This window comes from Ranitomeya imitator, chromosome 4 (assembly GCF_032444005.1).
Source record: "Ranitomeya imitator isolate aRanImi1 chromosome 4, aRanImi1.pri, whole genome shotgun sequence".
NCBI lineage: Eukaryota > Metazoa > Chordata > Amphibia > Anura > Dendrobatidae > Ranitomeya > Ranitomeya imitator.
The window spans coordinates 247,769,822-247,787,462 of record NC_091285.1 but is presented as its reverse complement, the minus strand read 5'-3'; the positions used below and the strand labels follow the sequence as shown (position 1 = coordinate 247,787,462).

General features: G+C 40.7%; 1 protein-coding gene across 2 annotated transcripts in view; it reads left to right on the top strand.

Annotated features, from left to right (window-relative positions):
• SCAF11 (SR-related CTD associated factor 11) overlaps positions 1–17,641 on the top strand; it is a 207,905-nt gene that overhangs the window by 32,689 nt on the left and 157,575 nt on the right. For both annotated transcript variants that reach the window (XM_069764481.1, XM_069764483.1), the window contains exons 4-7: positions 5,798–5,875; positions 16,122–16,210; positions 16,849–16,901; positions 17,116–17,150. In XM_069764481.1, coding sequence (XP_069620582.1) covers positions 5,798–5,875; positions 16,122–16,210; positions 16,849–16,901; positions 17,116–17,150 — 255 coding nt within the window. The remainder of the gene's footprint in view (positions 1–5,797; positions 5,876–16,121; positions 16,211–16,848; positions 16,902–17,115; positions 17,151–17,641) is intronic.

Sequence of the window (17,641 nt, the reverse complement as noted above, 5' to 3'; positions counted from 1 at the left end):
TATCCGCGACAGACAGAAGGACAGACGGAAGTGACCCTTAGACAATTATATAGTAGACTATTGGTCAGTGTTCATAGAACTTAACATATCATTGGTGGTTCATGGAGATCATCAAGCTCCATGCTGAGGCACATAGCGGTCAAGTGCAAGCCAGTTCGTAGTTAATTGGAGAAAAAAAATTCTTAAAAGCAGCTGTATACAGCATTTATACTGAATATGTAGCAGGACTACAATATTGTTTACTTTAGGTTTATTATGGATCTCTAAAAATAGAGTAGCATGGAAGAGACCAAACCGTTAATGCGCCACACTCTGAATTTGGAGCTCCTCTGTATAGCTGGTTTGAGTGCTGACATGGCAGTCAGGGGTGACTTGTGCTGAAGCTTGCTGCTCTGCGCTTAGCTCTCCTGCACCGCCAGTTCAGATACCATTGTGCAGAGCCAAAGGTAGCGTTTACAGACTGAGAGAGCACTGCCTGAGGGAGTGAAGGTCCGGTGATACAGCCAGACTACTCGTGTATAGCAGCCTTCGGACATAAGGGGAAAGGAATGGTGTATGCTCGATCATTGCCATTTTAACTAAAAGAGGACAGTGTCAATGGCAAAGGATGTTAAATAGAGCTGTGGGCATCACAGTAAAATTCCCAAAATGATCTAGTTTCTAAAATGAATTGTATTGGCATGCTTTTATAAAAAATGCTTCATAATTGAGAAGATATTAGTATATTGGGAATAGCCCTTTAACCCCTATCTGACCTCGGACGGGATAGTACGTCCGAGGTCAGATCCGCTGCTTTGATGAAGGGCTTTGCGGTGAGCCCGCATCAAAGCCGGGACATGTCAGCTGTTTTGAACAGCTGACAGGTGCCCGTAATAGGCGCGGGCAAAATCGCGATCTGCCCGCACCTATTAACTAGTTAAATGCCGCTGTCAAACGCAGACAGCGGCATTTAACTACCGCATGCGGCCGGAAATGACGTCATCGCCGACCCCGTCACATGATCGGGGGTCGGCGATGCGTCTCCATTGTAACCATAGAGGTCCTAGAGACCTCTATGGTTACTGATCGCCGGTGGCTGTAAGCGCCACCCCGTGGTCGGCACTCACAGCACACCTCCATTTCTGCTACATTGCAGCGAACAGCAGATCGCTGCTATGTAGCAGAGGCGATCGAGTTTTGCCTGCTTCTAGCCTCCCATGGAGGCTATTGAAGCATGGCAAAAGTGAAAAAAAAAAAAGTTGAAAAAAATGTTTAAAAAATAAAAAAATATATAAAAGTTTAAATCACCCCCCTTTCGCCCCAATCAAAATAAATCCATTAAAAAAATATCAAATCTACACATATTTGGTATCGCCGCGCTCAGAATCGCCCGATCTATCAATTAAAAAAAAGCATTAACCTGATCGCTAAACAGCGTAGCGAGAAAAAAATTCGAAATGCCAGAATTACGTTTTTTTGATCGCCGCGACATTGCATTAAAATGCAATAATGGGCGATCAAAAGAACGTATCTGCACCAAAATGATATCATTAAAAACGTCATCTCGGCACGCAAAAAATAATCCCTCAACCGACCCCAGATCATGAAAAATGGAGACGCTACGAGTATCAGAAAATGGCGCAATTTTTTATTTTTATTTTTTTTTAGCAAAGTTTGGAATTTTTTTTCACCACTTAGATAAAAAATAACCTAGTCATGTTTGGTGTCTATGGACTCGTACTGACCTGGGGAATCATAATGTCAAGTCAGTTTTAGCATTTAGTGAACCTAGCAAAAAAGCCAAACAAAAAACAAGTGTGGGACTGCACTTTTTTTGCAATTTCACCGCACTTGGAATTTTTTTCCCGTTTTCTAGTACACGACATGCAAAAACCAATGATGTTGTTCAAAAGTACAACTCGTCCCGCAAAAAATAAGCCCTCACATGGCCAAATTGACGGAAAAATAAAAAAGTTATGGCTCTGGGAAGGAGGGGAGCGAAAAACGAACACGGAAAAATGAAAAATCCCAAGGTCATGAAGGGGTTAATATAGTTAGTAGTTGTACTAAAGAGAATGGTGTATTAGTCAATCATGTGTGGATGTCATTACCTCTTTTCAGAATACATGTTATGTAGATTCTACATTATTGTTAACCCCTGTACCTTTTGTAATCGTTGTTTATAAAAAAAAGTTCAAGGCTGTGTGCCCACTATGCAGAATGTTTGCAGAATTTTCCTGAGCAAAACCGGACTCCTTTCGCAGGAAATCCGCTTGCGTTTTTTTTTTTTACGCGTTTTTCTTGCGTTTTTCTCTCGTTTTTTTTCCGGAGTGTCCCAATACAATTATATAGTGGCAAAATCGCTGAAGTTCCGCAAAATTAATGAACATGCTGCGTTTTTTTCCACGTTGTGTTTTTTTATCCAGAAAAAAACGCAGCATGGGCTCAACAATGCAGAATTCCGTTAAAAATAATGAAACGCAACATGTGCACATAGCCTTAGTGTTTTATTAAGAGTAACTCAACTTTATTGATTTTTCATGTTTAGCAAACACTTGAATTGCTTGCTGATCAACAGAGGTCCAGAACCCCACTGATTGCTCACTATTCCTCTGAGAATGCATGTATACAGTCCCGAGTACGGATTTAATACAAAGCATAGGCACTTGGGTCTGTGTGCAGTCAGACAGGAGCTGTGTGCTTGTGCCTGCTGAGGTGTCCACTTTTTGGAGGCCTAGTGTGTGATCACTGGATGTCTTAAGACCCGTACACACACTGAATTGCAAGGTAATTCAAGTGCCTGCTAAATAAAATAAAGAAAAACGATAACAAAGTTATAACTTTTTTTTTTTTATCCTGTCAATATGGCAGTGTGAGAGCTTGTTTTTTGTGGGACGAGCTGTACAGAGCCTTCATTCACCCGTGCTAATGCACGCGCTCCGGCCGAGAGCTTCCCTGCACTGACTGTCATCGCCGGCAGTAACAGCGGTGACGTCACCGCTGTGCTCTGCTTTACGGCCGGCACTGACAGTCAGTGCATTAGCAGCGCTCCTGCCGAAAGCAGTTTTAACCCTGTGGACGCCAGGGGATGTGACAGACATCGAAATGTATCTGTTTTTTTGTTTTTTTTGTTTTTGTTTTTTTTTTTACTTTTACAATGGTAACCAGGGTAAATATCGGGTTACTAAGCGCGGCCCTGCACTTAGTAACCCGATGTTTACCCTGGTTACCCGGGTGCTGCAGGGGGACTTTGGCATAGTTGAAGACAGTTTCAACGATGCCGAAGTCTTTCCCCTGATCGTTGGTCGCTGGAGAGAGCGGTCTGTGTGACAGCTCCCCAGCGACCACACAACGACTTACCAACGATCACGGCCAGGTCGTATCGCTGGTCGTGATCGTTGGTAAATCGTTTAGTGTAACGGTACCTTTACATTCGACTCTGCAAAAACTCTTAGGGTATGTGCACACGTTGTGGATTTCCTGCGGATCTGTAGCGTTTTTTTCTGCTCAGAAACGCTGCAGATCCGCAAGTGATTTACAGTACAATGTAAATCAATGGGGAAAAAATACTGTGCTAATGGTGCGGAAAATTTCGCACGGAAAACGCAGCGGATTAAAAGGAGCATGTCACTTTGTGCGGATCTGCAGCGTTTCTGCACCCATTCCATAATAGAAATCCGCAGGGGTAAAAACACATGAAATCCCCAGCAAAAATGCACAAAATCCACATAAACAAAATCACACAGATTTTGACCTGCGTTTTCTGCCAAGGGATGCAGAATATGCAGAGAAAATTCCACAGGCAAATCCGCAACGTGTGCACATAGCCTTACTGTTTCTCTTATCCATCTCGTCTGGACTATTATAACTCTCTACTCCTCGATCTCCCCTCTCCAATCTGTCTTGAATGCTGCTGCCAGGATCACATTCCTCACCAATCGTTACACCAATGCCTCTACATTATGCCAGTCATTACACTGGTAACCCATCCTCTCCAGAATTCAGTATAAACTTATTACTCTCATCCACAAAGCACTCCATGGCTCAGCACCACCCTACATCTCCTCCCTGGTCTCTGTCTACCACCCTACCCGTGCCCTCCATTCTGCTAATGACCTGAGGTTAACATCCTCAATAATCAGAACCTCCCACTCCCGTCTCCAAGACATCTCACGTGCTGCGTACATTTTTTGCAATGCACTACCCAGGTTAATTCGATTAATCCCCAATACCCACACTTTTAAGCGTCCCCTAAAAGCGCATTTGTTCAGACTGGTCTACCGTCTCAACACATTAATCTAACTGTGTTGCCCATTCAAATTTTTTTTCCATAACAAGGTTCCTCATATCATGTTCTCACTTGCTTTATGCAGTTAATAGCCCTCTGTGTCTGTACTGTTACATACTTAGGCTGATAACCAGTTCATGCAGCATTACATGAACACCCGATATCCTACATTATGGCTGATTTGAACAACTAAACAATTGTCACCATCCACCTTTCGTTTTTCCCTCATTTCCTCATAGTTTGTAAGCTTAATATCTGTTGATCTATGTGCTTATTGTTATGCTGTAATGTCTATTGTTTGTACAAGTCCTCTCTAAAGTGTAAAGTGCTGCGGAGTATGTTGGCGCTATTGAAATAAAATTCATAATGATAATATTATTACTTTTGAACAACACCATTGATTTTACCATGTTGTGTACTAGAAAACGAGAAAAAAAATTCCAATTGCGTTGACTTTTTTTTTTTTTTTTTTAAAGTGCAATCCCACACTTGTTTTTTGTTTGGCTTTTTTATTAGGTGCGCTAAAACTGACCTGCCATTATGATTCTCCAGGTCATTATGAGTTCAGACACCAAACATGTCAAGGTTCTTTTATATCTAAGTGGTGAAAAAAAATTCCAAACGTTTATAAAAAAAAAAAAAAAAAAATTGCACCATTTTCCGGGCTTATTTTTTGTATGTCGAGCTGATGTTTTTAATGATACCATTTTGGTGCGGATACGATCTTTTGATCGCCCATTATTGCATTTTAATGCAATTTGCGGCGACCAAAAAAAATGTAAAATAGAAAATGTTCTATTTTCTCTCGCTACGCCGTTTAGCGATCAGGTTAATGAATTTTTTATTGATAGATTGGGCGATTCTGATCGCAGCGATACCAAATACGTGTATGTTTGTTTTTTTAAAATTTTGAATGGGGCGAAAGAGGGGTGCTTTAAACGTTATTTTTAATATTTTTTAAAACTTTTTTTTTTACTTTTGGCATGCTTCGATAGTCTCCATATGAGACTAGAAGCTGCCATAACCTGATCATCTCTGCTACATAGAGGCGATGATCAGATCGCCTCTATATAGCAGAATTACACACTTGCTATGAGCGCGTACCACTGGGTGGCGCTCACAGCAAGCCGGCACTGACAACCATAGAGGTCTCCAGGAGACCTCTGTTTGTCATGCCAACACATCGGTGACCCACGATCACGTGACGTGGGTCACCGGTGTGCGCGTTTCCAGCACGATTGCCGGAAGTGAGTTAAATGCCACTGTCGGAGTTTGATAGCAGCATTTAACTGGTTACTAGCAGCGGATGGATCGCGATTCCACTTTCGGCTATTGCTGGCACATGTCAGCTGTTCAAAACAGCTGACATGTCCCGGGAAAGATGCGGGCTCACTGCCGGAGCCCACATCAGAGGGAGAGATATCGACATCGGCGTACTATTACACCCGATGTCTGTAAGGGGTTAAAGGTTTGCAAGCCACCCATTGTTTTCTTCCTTGAAAATTATATTTTGCCCTGTCTATTTTTCAGACATCATCTTCTTGTCCTGTTGACCGTAAACCATTTCAAGCTATTTATAAAACAGACCCAGTTGGATCACTGACAAAGGTAGGGTGTTTCTATTTCTTTTAAGTGTTATGTGAATATAAGCTCCTTGAAATTGCAACACCAAGAAGGAAAAGTAGAGGAATTATGGAAATCACAAAATTAATAGACATGCTAATGGTATACAAACAATGTACAAATAGAAACACTTCAATTCATCTAGATGTTATTCAGTTTTGAGTATGAGCGCTGTGGTAGCACATTTAGGCCGCACAAGCTGCTCACTGTAGCACAAGCACATAGTGGTCTAATGTTGTCTTGTAGGAAACTGTTCCGGAGACACATTAACACCTTTGCCCCGAAGCCTGTTTTCACCTTTCTGCCAGGACAAATTTTACAATTCTGACGAGTGTTGCTTTATGTTGTAATAACTCTGTAATACTGCAACAAATCCCAGTAATTCTAAGATAGTGGTTGTTTTTTTTTGTGACACATTGTACTTTGTTAATGGAAAATTTAGGTTGAAATTTCTTTTGCGTTTGTGAAAATATCATATCTTTGATGCAATTTTCAAACTTTCAAGTTTTAGTTCATTAAACTAGTTAGTCATGTTGTATAAAATATTTTATAAAGAACATTTACTTGATCTACTTTACATCAGCATCATTTTTGTGATATATATAATTTTTTTTGTTAGAAAGTTTTAAGATTTAAAAGTTTATCAGCAATTTCTCCTTTTTTCAGTAAAATTTACTTAACTTTTTAGGAACTACATCACATTTGCAGTTACTTTGAGGGGGCTTATATGACAGAAAATACCCAAAAGTGACACCTTTTTAAAAACTGCAGCTATCAAAGTGCTCAAAACAAAATTCAAGACTGTTATTAACACTTTAGGTGCTTCACAGGAATTCAACAATGTGGAAGGAAAAAAGATGAGCATTTTTCCTACAAAAATGTTTATTTAGCCACAATGTTTGCATTTTTATAAGGGTAACAAGAGAAAATGAACTTTGCAGTTTCTGAAATTTCTCCAGAGTAAGCAGATACCCCACTTGTGGTGGGAAACTACTGTTTGGGTGCACGGCAGTGCTCAAAAGGGAAGGAGCGCCATTTGACTTCTTGAGGGTAAAATTGACTAGAATAGATGGCGGACGCCATGTTGCATCTGCAGAACTCCTTTTGTTTCTAAACAGTTGAAATCCCCCCCCCCCATTTTGGAAACTACACTCCTCAAGGAACTTTTCTAGAGATGCGGTGAGCACCTCGTGCCCCCAGGTACTTCACAGAATATTATAATGTTGAACCGTGAAAATGAAAAACATTTTTTTCCCCAAAATTTTTCATAAGGGTAACAGGAGAAAATGGACCATACAATTTGTTGTGCAATTACTCCTGAGCACAAGATACCCATATGTTGTGGAAAACCACTTTTTTGGCACACTGCAGGGCTCAGAAGGGAAGGGGCACAATTTTGGCTGAAACAGATTGTGAATGCCATGTCACATTTGAAGAGCCCCTGACATGCCAAAACAGCAAAAAAAAAAACATAAGTGCCCCCATTTTAGAAACTGCACCTCTTGAGGAATTCATCTAGCAGTGTACTGAGCATTCTTCACCCTCACAATTCTGTGAATCGCCTATTACATTGGTCTCAGTCAATGCAAAATTGCCTTTTGTCCACTAAAATGTTACATTGGCTCCAAGTTTGTCATTTTCAAAACTTATAATTGGAGAAAATGGGCCACAAAATGTTAAGCAATTTCTCCTGAGTACGTCAATACCTCATGTGGTCGAAAGCTATTTTTGAGGCACAGTGCAAAACTCAGAAGGGAAGGAGCGCCATATTTTAGCACACACCTGGTTGGAATGGTTTGACGGTGTCATGTCACAGTGATAGAACCAGAGGTGCGAGAACAGTAGCAACACCCATAAGTAATTTTATCTTACAAACTACTCTGCAGAATGAATTCATCTAAGGGTACAGTGATCATATTAATATCACGTGTGTCACAGAATTTTATACCATGAGGTGGTGAAAAAATAATTACCTTTTAACACAAAAATGTTGTTTTAGCCCCAGATTTTTCATTTTTACATGGAGAAATAGGTAAAACTGGCAACAAAATGTCACACAATGTTCATTTTTGCTGAACTTGGCAATACCCCATATGTGGCTATAACGTACTGCTTAGCCACACGGCGCAACTTGGAGAGGAAGTGGTGCTATTTGACTCTTGGAGGGCAAATTATTGTACAATAGTTTGCTGAATCAATATACAGAGCCCCTAAGTGCCAAAAGAGCAGAATTCCTCCTCATGTGACCTCATTTTGGAAATTACACCCTCTGGGAGTGTATCTACAGGTGCAATGACTATTTTGACTCCTTGGGTGTATGCCAGAGACAAACAACATTGAATACTGTTGAGTGAAAATTGCAAATCTGCCATTGTAGTTCCCATTCATTGTAGTCTCTGCTTGTGCATTTGGAGACATGGACCCCTTAAATTAAGAGAACTCTCGGTGCTATAGAAAAGCAAAATGTGGTTTACACACACTATGGGGGGGCATTTGGATTGGGGGAGCAGAATTCCCTGGATTTCTTTTGGTGGGCATTGACTGATAGCAGATCTTTTTTTTTTTTTTTTGATTGAGTTAAAGGGACACTGTCACCTGAATTTGGAGGGAACAATCTTCAGCCATGGAGGCGGGGTTTTTGGGTGTTTGATTCACCCTTTCCTTACCCGCTGGCTGCATGCAGGCTGCAATATTGGATTGAAGTTCATTCTCTGTCCTCCGTAGTACACGCCTGCACAAGACAATCTTGCCTTGCGCAGGCGTGTACTATGGAGGACAGAGAATGAACTTCAATCCAATATTGCAGCCAGCATGCAGCCAGCGGGTAAGGAAAGGGTGAATCAAAAACTCCAAAACCCCGCCTCCATGGCTGAAGATTGTTCCCTCCAAATCCAGGTGACCGTGTCCCTTTAAAGCTTTTATTGGGGACATTTTACATAACATATTGGATCACATTTATCCAGTGCTTTATGTTGAGCACTTGCATCAGGGTTTCCATTTAAATTTTCAAATTGTGATTCAGATGAGACCCCTGAGGGATCTAATCACTGAGGCAGCAGAGTTACTCTAGAATCAGTCTGGCCTCTGTTCAGCGGTTTCCTTTTTCCCCCCAGAGGTGCACTGCACTTTAACCCCTTTACCCCCAAGGGTGGTTTGCACGTTAATGACCGGGCCAATTTTTACAATTCTGACCACTGTCCCTTTATGAGGTTATAACTCTGGAACGCTTCAATGGATCCTGGTGATTCTGACATTGTTTTCTCGTGACATATTGTACTTCATGACAATGGTAAAAATTATTTGATAGTACCTGCGTTTATTTGTGAAAAAAACGGAAATTTGGCGAAAATTATGAAAATTTCGCAATTTTCCAACTTTGAATTTTTATGCAATTAAATCACAGAGATATGTCACACAAAATACTTAATAAATAACATTTCCCACATGTCTACTTTACATCAGCACAATTTTGGAAACAAAATTTTTTTTTGTTAGGGAGTTATAAGGGTTAAAAGTTGACCAGCAATTTCTCATTTCTACAACACCATTTTATTTTAGGGACCACATCTCATTTGAAGTCATTTTGAGGGGTCTATATGATAGAAAATACCCAAGTGTGACACCATTCTAAAAACTATACCCCTCAAGGTGCTCAAAACCATATTCAAGAAGTTTATTAACCCTTCTGGTGCTTCACAGGAATTTTTTGAATGTTTAAATAAAAATGAACATTTAACTTTTTTTCACAAAAAATTTAATTCAGCTCCAATTTGTTTTATTTTACCAAGGGTAACAGGAGAAAATGGACCCCAAACATTGTTGTACAATTTGTCCTGAGTATGCCAATACCCCACATGTGGGGGTAAACCACTGTTTGGGCGCATGGCAGAGCTCGGAAGCGAAGGAGTGCCATTTGACTTTCAATGCAAAATTGACTGGAATTGAGATGGGACGCCATGTTTCGTTTGGAGAGCCCCTGATGTGGCTAAACATTGAAACCCCCCACAAGTGACACCATTTTGGAAAGTAGACCCCCTAAGGAACTTATCTAGAGGTGTGGTGAGCACTTTGACCCAACAAGTGCTTCACAGAAGTTTATAATGTAGAACCGTAAAAATAAAAAATCATATTTTTTCACAAAAATTATCTTTTCGCCCCCAATTTTTTATTTTCCCAAGGGTAAGAGAAGAAATTGGACCCCAAAAGTTGTTGTACAATTTGTCCTGAGTACGCTGATAGCCCATATGTGGGGGTAAACCACTGTTTGGGCGGATGGGAGAGCTCGGAAGGGAAGGAGCGCCGTTTGACTTTTCAATGCAAAATTGACAGGAATTGAGATGGGACGCCATGTTGCGTTTGAAGAGCCACTGATGTGCCTAAACATTGAAACCCCCCACAAATGACACCATTTTGGAAAGTAGACCCCCTAAGGAACTTATCTAGAGGTGTGGTGAGCACTTTGACCCACCAAGTGCTTCACAAAAGTTTATAATGCAGAGCCGTAAAAATAAAACAAAATTTTTTTCCCACAAAAATTATTTTTTTAGCCCCCAGTTTTGTATTTTCCTGAGGGTAACAGGAGAAATTGGACCCCAAAATTTGTTGCCCAATTTGTCCTGAGTGCGATGATACACCATATGTGGGGGGAACCACTGTTTGGGCACATGGGAGGGCTCAGAAGGGAAGGAGTGCCATTTGAATGCAGACTTAGATGGAATGGTCTGCAGGTGTCACATTGCGTTTGCAGAGCCCCTAATGTACCTAAACAGTAGAAACCCCCCACAAGTGACACCATTTTGGAAAGTAGACCCCCTTAGGAACTTATCTAGATGTGTGCTGAGCGCTTTGACCCACCAAGGGCTTCACAGAAGTTTATAATGGAGAGCCGTAAAAATAAAACAAAAATTTTTTCCCACAAAAATTATTTTTTAGCCCCCAGTTTTGTATTTTCCCAAGGGTAACAGGAGAAATTCGACCCCACAATTTGTTGTCCAATTTGTCCTGAGTGCGCTGATACCCCATGTGTGGGGGGGAACCACTGTTTGGGCGCATGGGAGGGCTCGGAAGGGAAGGAGCTCCATTTGGAATGAGGACTTAGATGGAATGGTCTGCAGGTGTCACATTGCATTTGCAGAGCCCCTAATGTACCTAAACAGTAGAAACCTCCCACAAGTGACACCATTTTGGAAACTAGACCCCCTAAGGAACTCATCTAGATGTGTTGTGATAGCTTTGAACCCCCAAGTGTTTCACTACAGTTTGTAACGCAGAGCCGTGAAAATTAAAAAAAAAAAATCTTTCCCCCCAAAATTATTTTTTAGCCCCCAGTTTTGTATTTTCCCGAGGGTAAGAGGAGAAATTCGACCCCAAAAGTTGTTGTCCAATTTGTCCTGAGTACGCTGATACCCCGTATGTTGGGGGAAACCACCGTTTGAGCGCATGGCAGAGCTCGGAAGGGAAGGAGCGCCATTTGGAATGCAGACTTAGATGGAATGGTCTGCAGACGTCACATTGCGTTTGCAGAACCCCTAATGTACCTAAACAGTAGAAACCCCCCACAAGTGACCCCATATTGGAAACTAGACCCCCCAGGGAACTAATCTAGATGTGTTGTGAGAACTTTGAACCCCCAAGTGTTTCACTACAGTTTATAACGCAGAGCCGTGAAAATAAAAAATCTTTTTTTTTCCCACAAAAAATATGTTTTAGCCCCGAGTTTTGTATTTTCCCAAGGGTAACAGGAGAAATTGGACCCCAAAAGTTGTTGTCCAATTTGTCCTGAGTACGCTGATACCCCATATGTTGGGGTAAACCCCTGTTTGGGCACACGGGAGAGCTCGGAAGGGAAGAAGCACTGTTTTACTTTTTCAACGCAGAATTGGCTGGAATTGAGATCGGACGCCATGTCGCGTTTGAAGAGCCCCTGATGCTGATGTGCCTAAACAGTGGAAACCCCCCAATTATAACTGAAACCCTAATCCAAACACATCCCTAACCCTAATCCCAACAGTAACCCTAACCACACCTCTAACCCTGACACACCCCTAACCCTAATCCCAACCCTATTCCCAACCGTAAATGTAATCTAAACCCTAACTGTAACTTTAGCCCCAACCCAAACTGTAGCCCTAGCCCTAACCCTAGCCCTAACCCTAATCCTAACCCTAGCCCTAACCCTAGCCCTAACCCTAGCCCTAACCCTAGCCCTAACCCTAGCCCTAACCCTAGCCCTAGCCCTAACTCTAACCCTAGCCCTAATGGGAAAATGGAAATAAATACATTTTTTAAATTTTTCCCTAACTAAGGGGGTGATGAAGGGGGGTTTGATTTACTTTTATAGCGGGTTTTTTAGCGGATTTTTATGATTGGCAGCCGTCACACACTGAAAGACGCTTTTTATTGCAAAAAATATTTTTTGCGTTACCACATTTTGAGAGCTATAATTTTTCTATATTTTGGTCCACAGAGTCATGTGAGGTCTTGTTTTTTGCGGGACGAGTTGATGTTTTTATTGGTAACATTTTCGGGCACGTGACATTTTTTGATCGCTTTTTATTCCGATTTTCGTGAGGCAGAATGACCAAAAACCAGCTATTCATGAATTTCTTTTGGGGGAGGCGTTTATACCGTTCCGCGTTTGGTAAAATTGATGAAGCAGTTTTATTCTTCGGGTCAGTACGATTACAGCGATACCTCATTTATATCATTTTTTTATGTTTTGGCGCTTTTATACGATAAAAACTATTTTATAGAAAAAATAATTATTTTTGCATCACTTTATTCTCAGGACTATAACTTTTTTATTTTTTTGCTGATGATGCTGTATGGCGGCTCGTTTTTTGCGGGACAATATGACGCTTTCAGCAGTACCATGGTTATTTATATCTGTCTTTTTGATCGCGTGTTATTCCACTTTTTGTTCGGCGGTATGATAATAAAGCGTTGTTTTTTGCCTCTTTTTTTTTTTTTCTTACGGTGTTTACTGAAGGGGTTAACTAGTGGGCCAGTTTTATAGGTCGGGCCGTTACGGACGCGGCGATACTAAATATGTGTACTTTTATTGTTTTTTTTTTTTATTTAGATAAAGAAATGTATTTATGGGAATAATATTTTTTTTTTTTTTTCATTATTTTGGAATATTTTTTTTTATTTTTTTTTTACACATTTGAAATTTTTTTTTTTTACTTTTTTACTTTGTCCCAGGGGGGGACATCACAGATCAGTGATCTGACAGTTTGCACAGCACTCTGTCAGATCACTGATCTGACATGCAGCGCTGCAGCCTTCACAGTGCCTGCTCTGAGCAGGCTCTGTGAAGCCACCTCCCTCCCTGCAGGACCCGGATCCGCGGCCATCTTGGATCCGGGGCTGGAGGGAGCAGGGAGGGAGGTGAGACCCTCGCAGCAACGCGATCACATCGCGTTGCTGCGGGGGGCTCAGGGAAGCCCGCAGGGAGCCCCCTCCCTGCGCGGTGCTTCCCTGTACCGCCGGCACATCGCGATCATCTTTGATCGCGGTGTGCCGGGGGTTAATGTGCCGGGGGCGGTCCGTGACCGCTCCTGGCACATAGTGCCGGATGTCAGCTGCGATAAACAGCTGACACCCGGCCGCGATCGGCGGCGCTCCCCCCGTGAGCGCTGCCGATCGCATATGACGTACTATTGCGTCCTTGGGAAGTAAAGCCCACCCCACATGGACGCAATAGTACGTCTAATGGCAGAAAGGGGTTAATACACGTTTTAAAAGAGGGACACCGCCGGATCATAAGCCAGACGGCGTCCACAGTATCTCCATCTGCCTCATTATAAGGAATCTTCTGCTGGGGGTTTCGTCTGAATCACGTATTTCAGAGATCTATACAGTGACCCCGGTGTAAGCGCAGAGTGCAGGATAAATGTGAGCTAAGCCTTACTCTGATCTTTCAGGCAGAATGAAGAAATCAACAGCAGGTGAAGAATTCGTTTTATCTATTATTCATGACATTTCTTATGCAGTATAAGTGATTAGACAACATTCTTCTTCGGGTCGGTGCATTACAGACATACCAGATTTATGCTGTTTTTTTTTTATGTTTGACTGCTATCGCACACTAAAGACTTGTTTGTTTTGTAAAAAAAAATAAAATCCTAAATTGCTGTTTTTTGTTCATTCTGCATCCCAAAAATCGTAATTTTGCAAGAGTCAACTTTCATTCTTTGTGACAATATGATTACGGCGATATCGCATTTTGTATCTTTTTTTTTTCTTCCCTATTTTACACTATTAAAAACTACTTTTATAGAAAAAAATGAATTGTTTTTGCATCTCTATTTTGAGAGCTATAGCTTCTTTATTTTTCCGCTGATGGGGCTGTATGGCAGCTTGTTTTTTGTGCGACTTTTAACTTTTCATTGATAACATTTTTATGTACATTCGACTTTTTGATTGTGTTTTATTCCAATTTTTTGTTTAGCTGTGTGATGAGAAAGCATAGTTTTTTGCCATTAAGTTAACTAGTGGGATAGTTTTGACAGATTGTTCCAGAAAAGGCTAAACGATACTAAGAATGTGTACTTTATTTGCTTGCTTGTTTTTTTTTTTGCATAAATGTATTTATTGGATTAATAATTTTTCCATTTTTTTTTATTTTGTGATAAAATATATAATTTTTTTTTTTTTTATACCTTGCATTGCACACTGGGAGGAGGCATGTCAGTGATTGCTCTGAGCAGGAACTTACAGATGACAATCGTGTTGTGCCCATCAGAGGGGGAGCTGTCACTATTGGCAGTGGCATCAGAGGGGTTAAACTCCCGTGATCGGCACTAGCACAGATCATGGGCTTTGCCGCAGGAAGTCGGCTCTTATAGTGCGGATGCCTACGCGGTTGTCACGTTGTACATGTACAGCGGTTTGTGCTAACCCCCCCTCCCCACCACAGTGCAGTACATGTACTCCTAATGTCATGTAGGGGTTAAACAAGTGGTCGTACCACTAGTCCCACATCCAGATAAATGAAACACAGAGCTGTCAGAGTAGATGGAATGAAGATTAGAGGGGTTCAGCTACTGTCTATTATGCCACCACACAACATAATCCTGAGAGGAAGTCTGGCGTAATGGCCCATGAAGGTCTTTTCATGGCGTTGCTCACACATTCTCTAGATCAATTTCCAGCTAATATTTTGTCTAAGAGAAAATTGTGACTCATTGCTGAAGAGGATAGACCTTCATTCCAGCCTCCATTACTTTTTGAGCCTCGAATTTCCATCTGTAGACCATGTGAGCAACATGATGCTCCCAGGATTATGGTGTCGGGGGCCATAATGTGCAGCTAGTCATCTTAAGTTTTGTTTTTTTTTTCTCGCCCCCCATTTCCCCAAGTGAGATCTGTATAAAAGATCCCACTCTTCTGTGATAATCGGCGAACAAAGCTTTTGAACGCTCAAACATTGCTAACTTTGTCCTTCCGGACAGGAATATTTGTATGTGCTTTGGCTCATTGCATTACAAGGGTTATAATGTCTCTTTAAAAACTGTTATTTTGTTTCCACCACAAGGGGACTTTTATATTTTATTATAATACTTTGGAATACGCACATCTCTTGTAAAATGCTCAGGAAGATTTTGAGGTATATGTAAGGTATGCCCTAATACAGAATCACTGGCAGGCCTGTCTTGGACCTAGAACCGTCTCTTTAAACCGTGAGCTCTCGAGAAGCTATTTCTAAAGCTGATAAGCGGTAAAAGAGAGTTATCCCTTTATGATTCTGTAGTCATTGTTGCTAAAACGCCCCATAAATGCACTCAACACCAATTTGCACGTGGTTGAACACCAGCTAAAAGTACCAAACATTTATTGTTATGGACTGGCAGGGTTAAGGCCCTATGGTACATTTAGATGAGCATATGATCAATGGACTAGCATTTGAGAGAATTCTTGTTCCCGTTTGTCAGCCTTGTGTAAATATGGCAACCATTCGATGTATGAGTGAAATGTTAATTTTTTTAAAAATTTTTTAAGTGATCTGTTCATTTATGCAAGCAAAAATAAAATAGTTATCATAAACAGGAGATATTTCCCCCCATAATGTATTATATGTGGACAGGACTGTAATCATTCTGTCCTGCCATTGTTTCACAGGCTGGTAAATGAGCGCTCTGTAAGGTGCACCAAACTTAAGACAACTCGCTTGATTTTCTTTATTACGTGGCAGTACATTGATGACTGTTTGTCTTTTTCCACTGTTAAGATCAGCGTTAAGGAAAGAAGACCAAGGGAAAACCTGAGCTGTTGCGATCAGACGTTAAAATACTGTACAAAAGAGAAACTTTGTTTCAGGTCAGTGTGAGTAAGTAATAGTGATCAAGTCTACATGACAAACTGATTTGTTTGATTCATAGTCCCGGCTTCAAATAAAGCCATAGGTAAATGATTGGCCCACACAGTAAAACGGACGTTATGCCAAAATAAATTCTAAATTACTCTGGGTCTCTTGGAGGCTTTAATTTATATTTGTTTTTTCTTGACTTGTTATTTTGCTGAAAATTGGGTAAGGAAGATTATTTCATGCTTTTACAGTGTTTGTGTAAATGGCAAACTCTCTTCAGTGTCATAGATGTTGAAAAGGGTCTGAAATGTATTTGTTGGAGGAAAATCAGTTAGACTTTATCATCACCTATGCAGTGGATACAGGATAAATGTCCTTTGTGGTAAAAAATACACAACATAGGCAGGTAGTGTCTCCCACAGGAAACTTATAACAAATGTCGCGAACACTATAGTCTGAGGTTCAGAGTATGTGAAAGCTGCAAAAAAAAAAAACAAGAAAAAAAAAACTTTTTCAGCTGTTACCTACAAACAAATGTAAAAATTTCCCTAGAAGTGGATATATGTAAATTTAAATATTTCTCCTTAAATGTGGGCTTCTATATTATGGATGGGGAGGTGTAACGATATGAACACTCTCATTTCTGCAGAGTTTGTGTAAAGGACGACGCAGGCGAGGTTGTAACTCCTAAGAAAGAACAGGGTAAGTTTTGAGAATAAGTACTAGTTGGTGTGCTATTATATTGCCATTTCATAGATGGTAGAATGCAGCATTGCCCTAAATGAGCTGACAAATTAGCCAGCAGATTAATAATATGAGGTTTAACACAAGACAATGGAAGCCACAGTCAAGTGGAGCTATCTTTTTGATTTCCTGTTGTACAGCTACTTAATTTCGCTTTTTTTTTTCCTTATAGAATGTTTGGACAATAAAGTCAAACCTGAAATGGAGGTAAGATCAATTCCACATGGTTGGTCAAACATCTACTGGCTATTCTATTCTGCCTGCTCACAACCAGTTAGAGAATAGGAAATTTGTTAAAAATGTATTGTCAATAGAATTTGTTGCTATTATTTGTTTTTCCACGGTCACCTAAGCCAAATAGTGTGACCACAAAAAAAAATAAGTCTTGAGACCATGTTCACACTTCTGTGTGACTTCAATGATCCGAAGATTGGACTCTGTAACCCTTAACGACCAGGAGGGGTATTTGAGTCTTTGAATTTGTTTTTTGCTTCCCTTCTTCCCAGAGCCATAACTCTTTTTTTATTTTTCAGTCAATATGGCCACGTGAGGGCTTGTTTTTTGCAGAACAAGTTGTACTTTTGAACGACCGCATTGCATTTAACATATTGTGTACTTGAAAACAAGACCAAAATTCCAAGTGCGGTGAAATTAAAAAAAAAAAAAAAAGTTCAATTCCACAGTTCTATTTTGTTTTT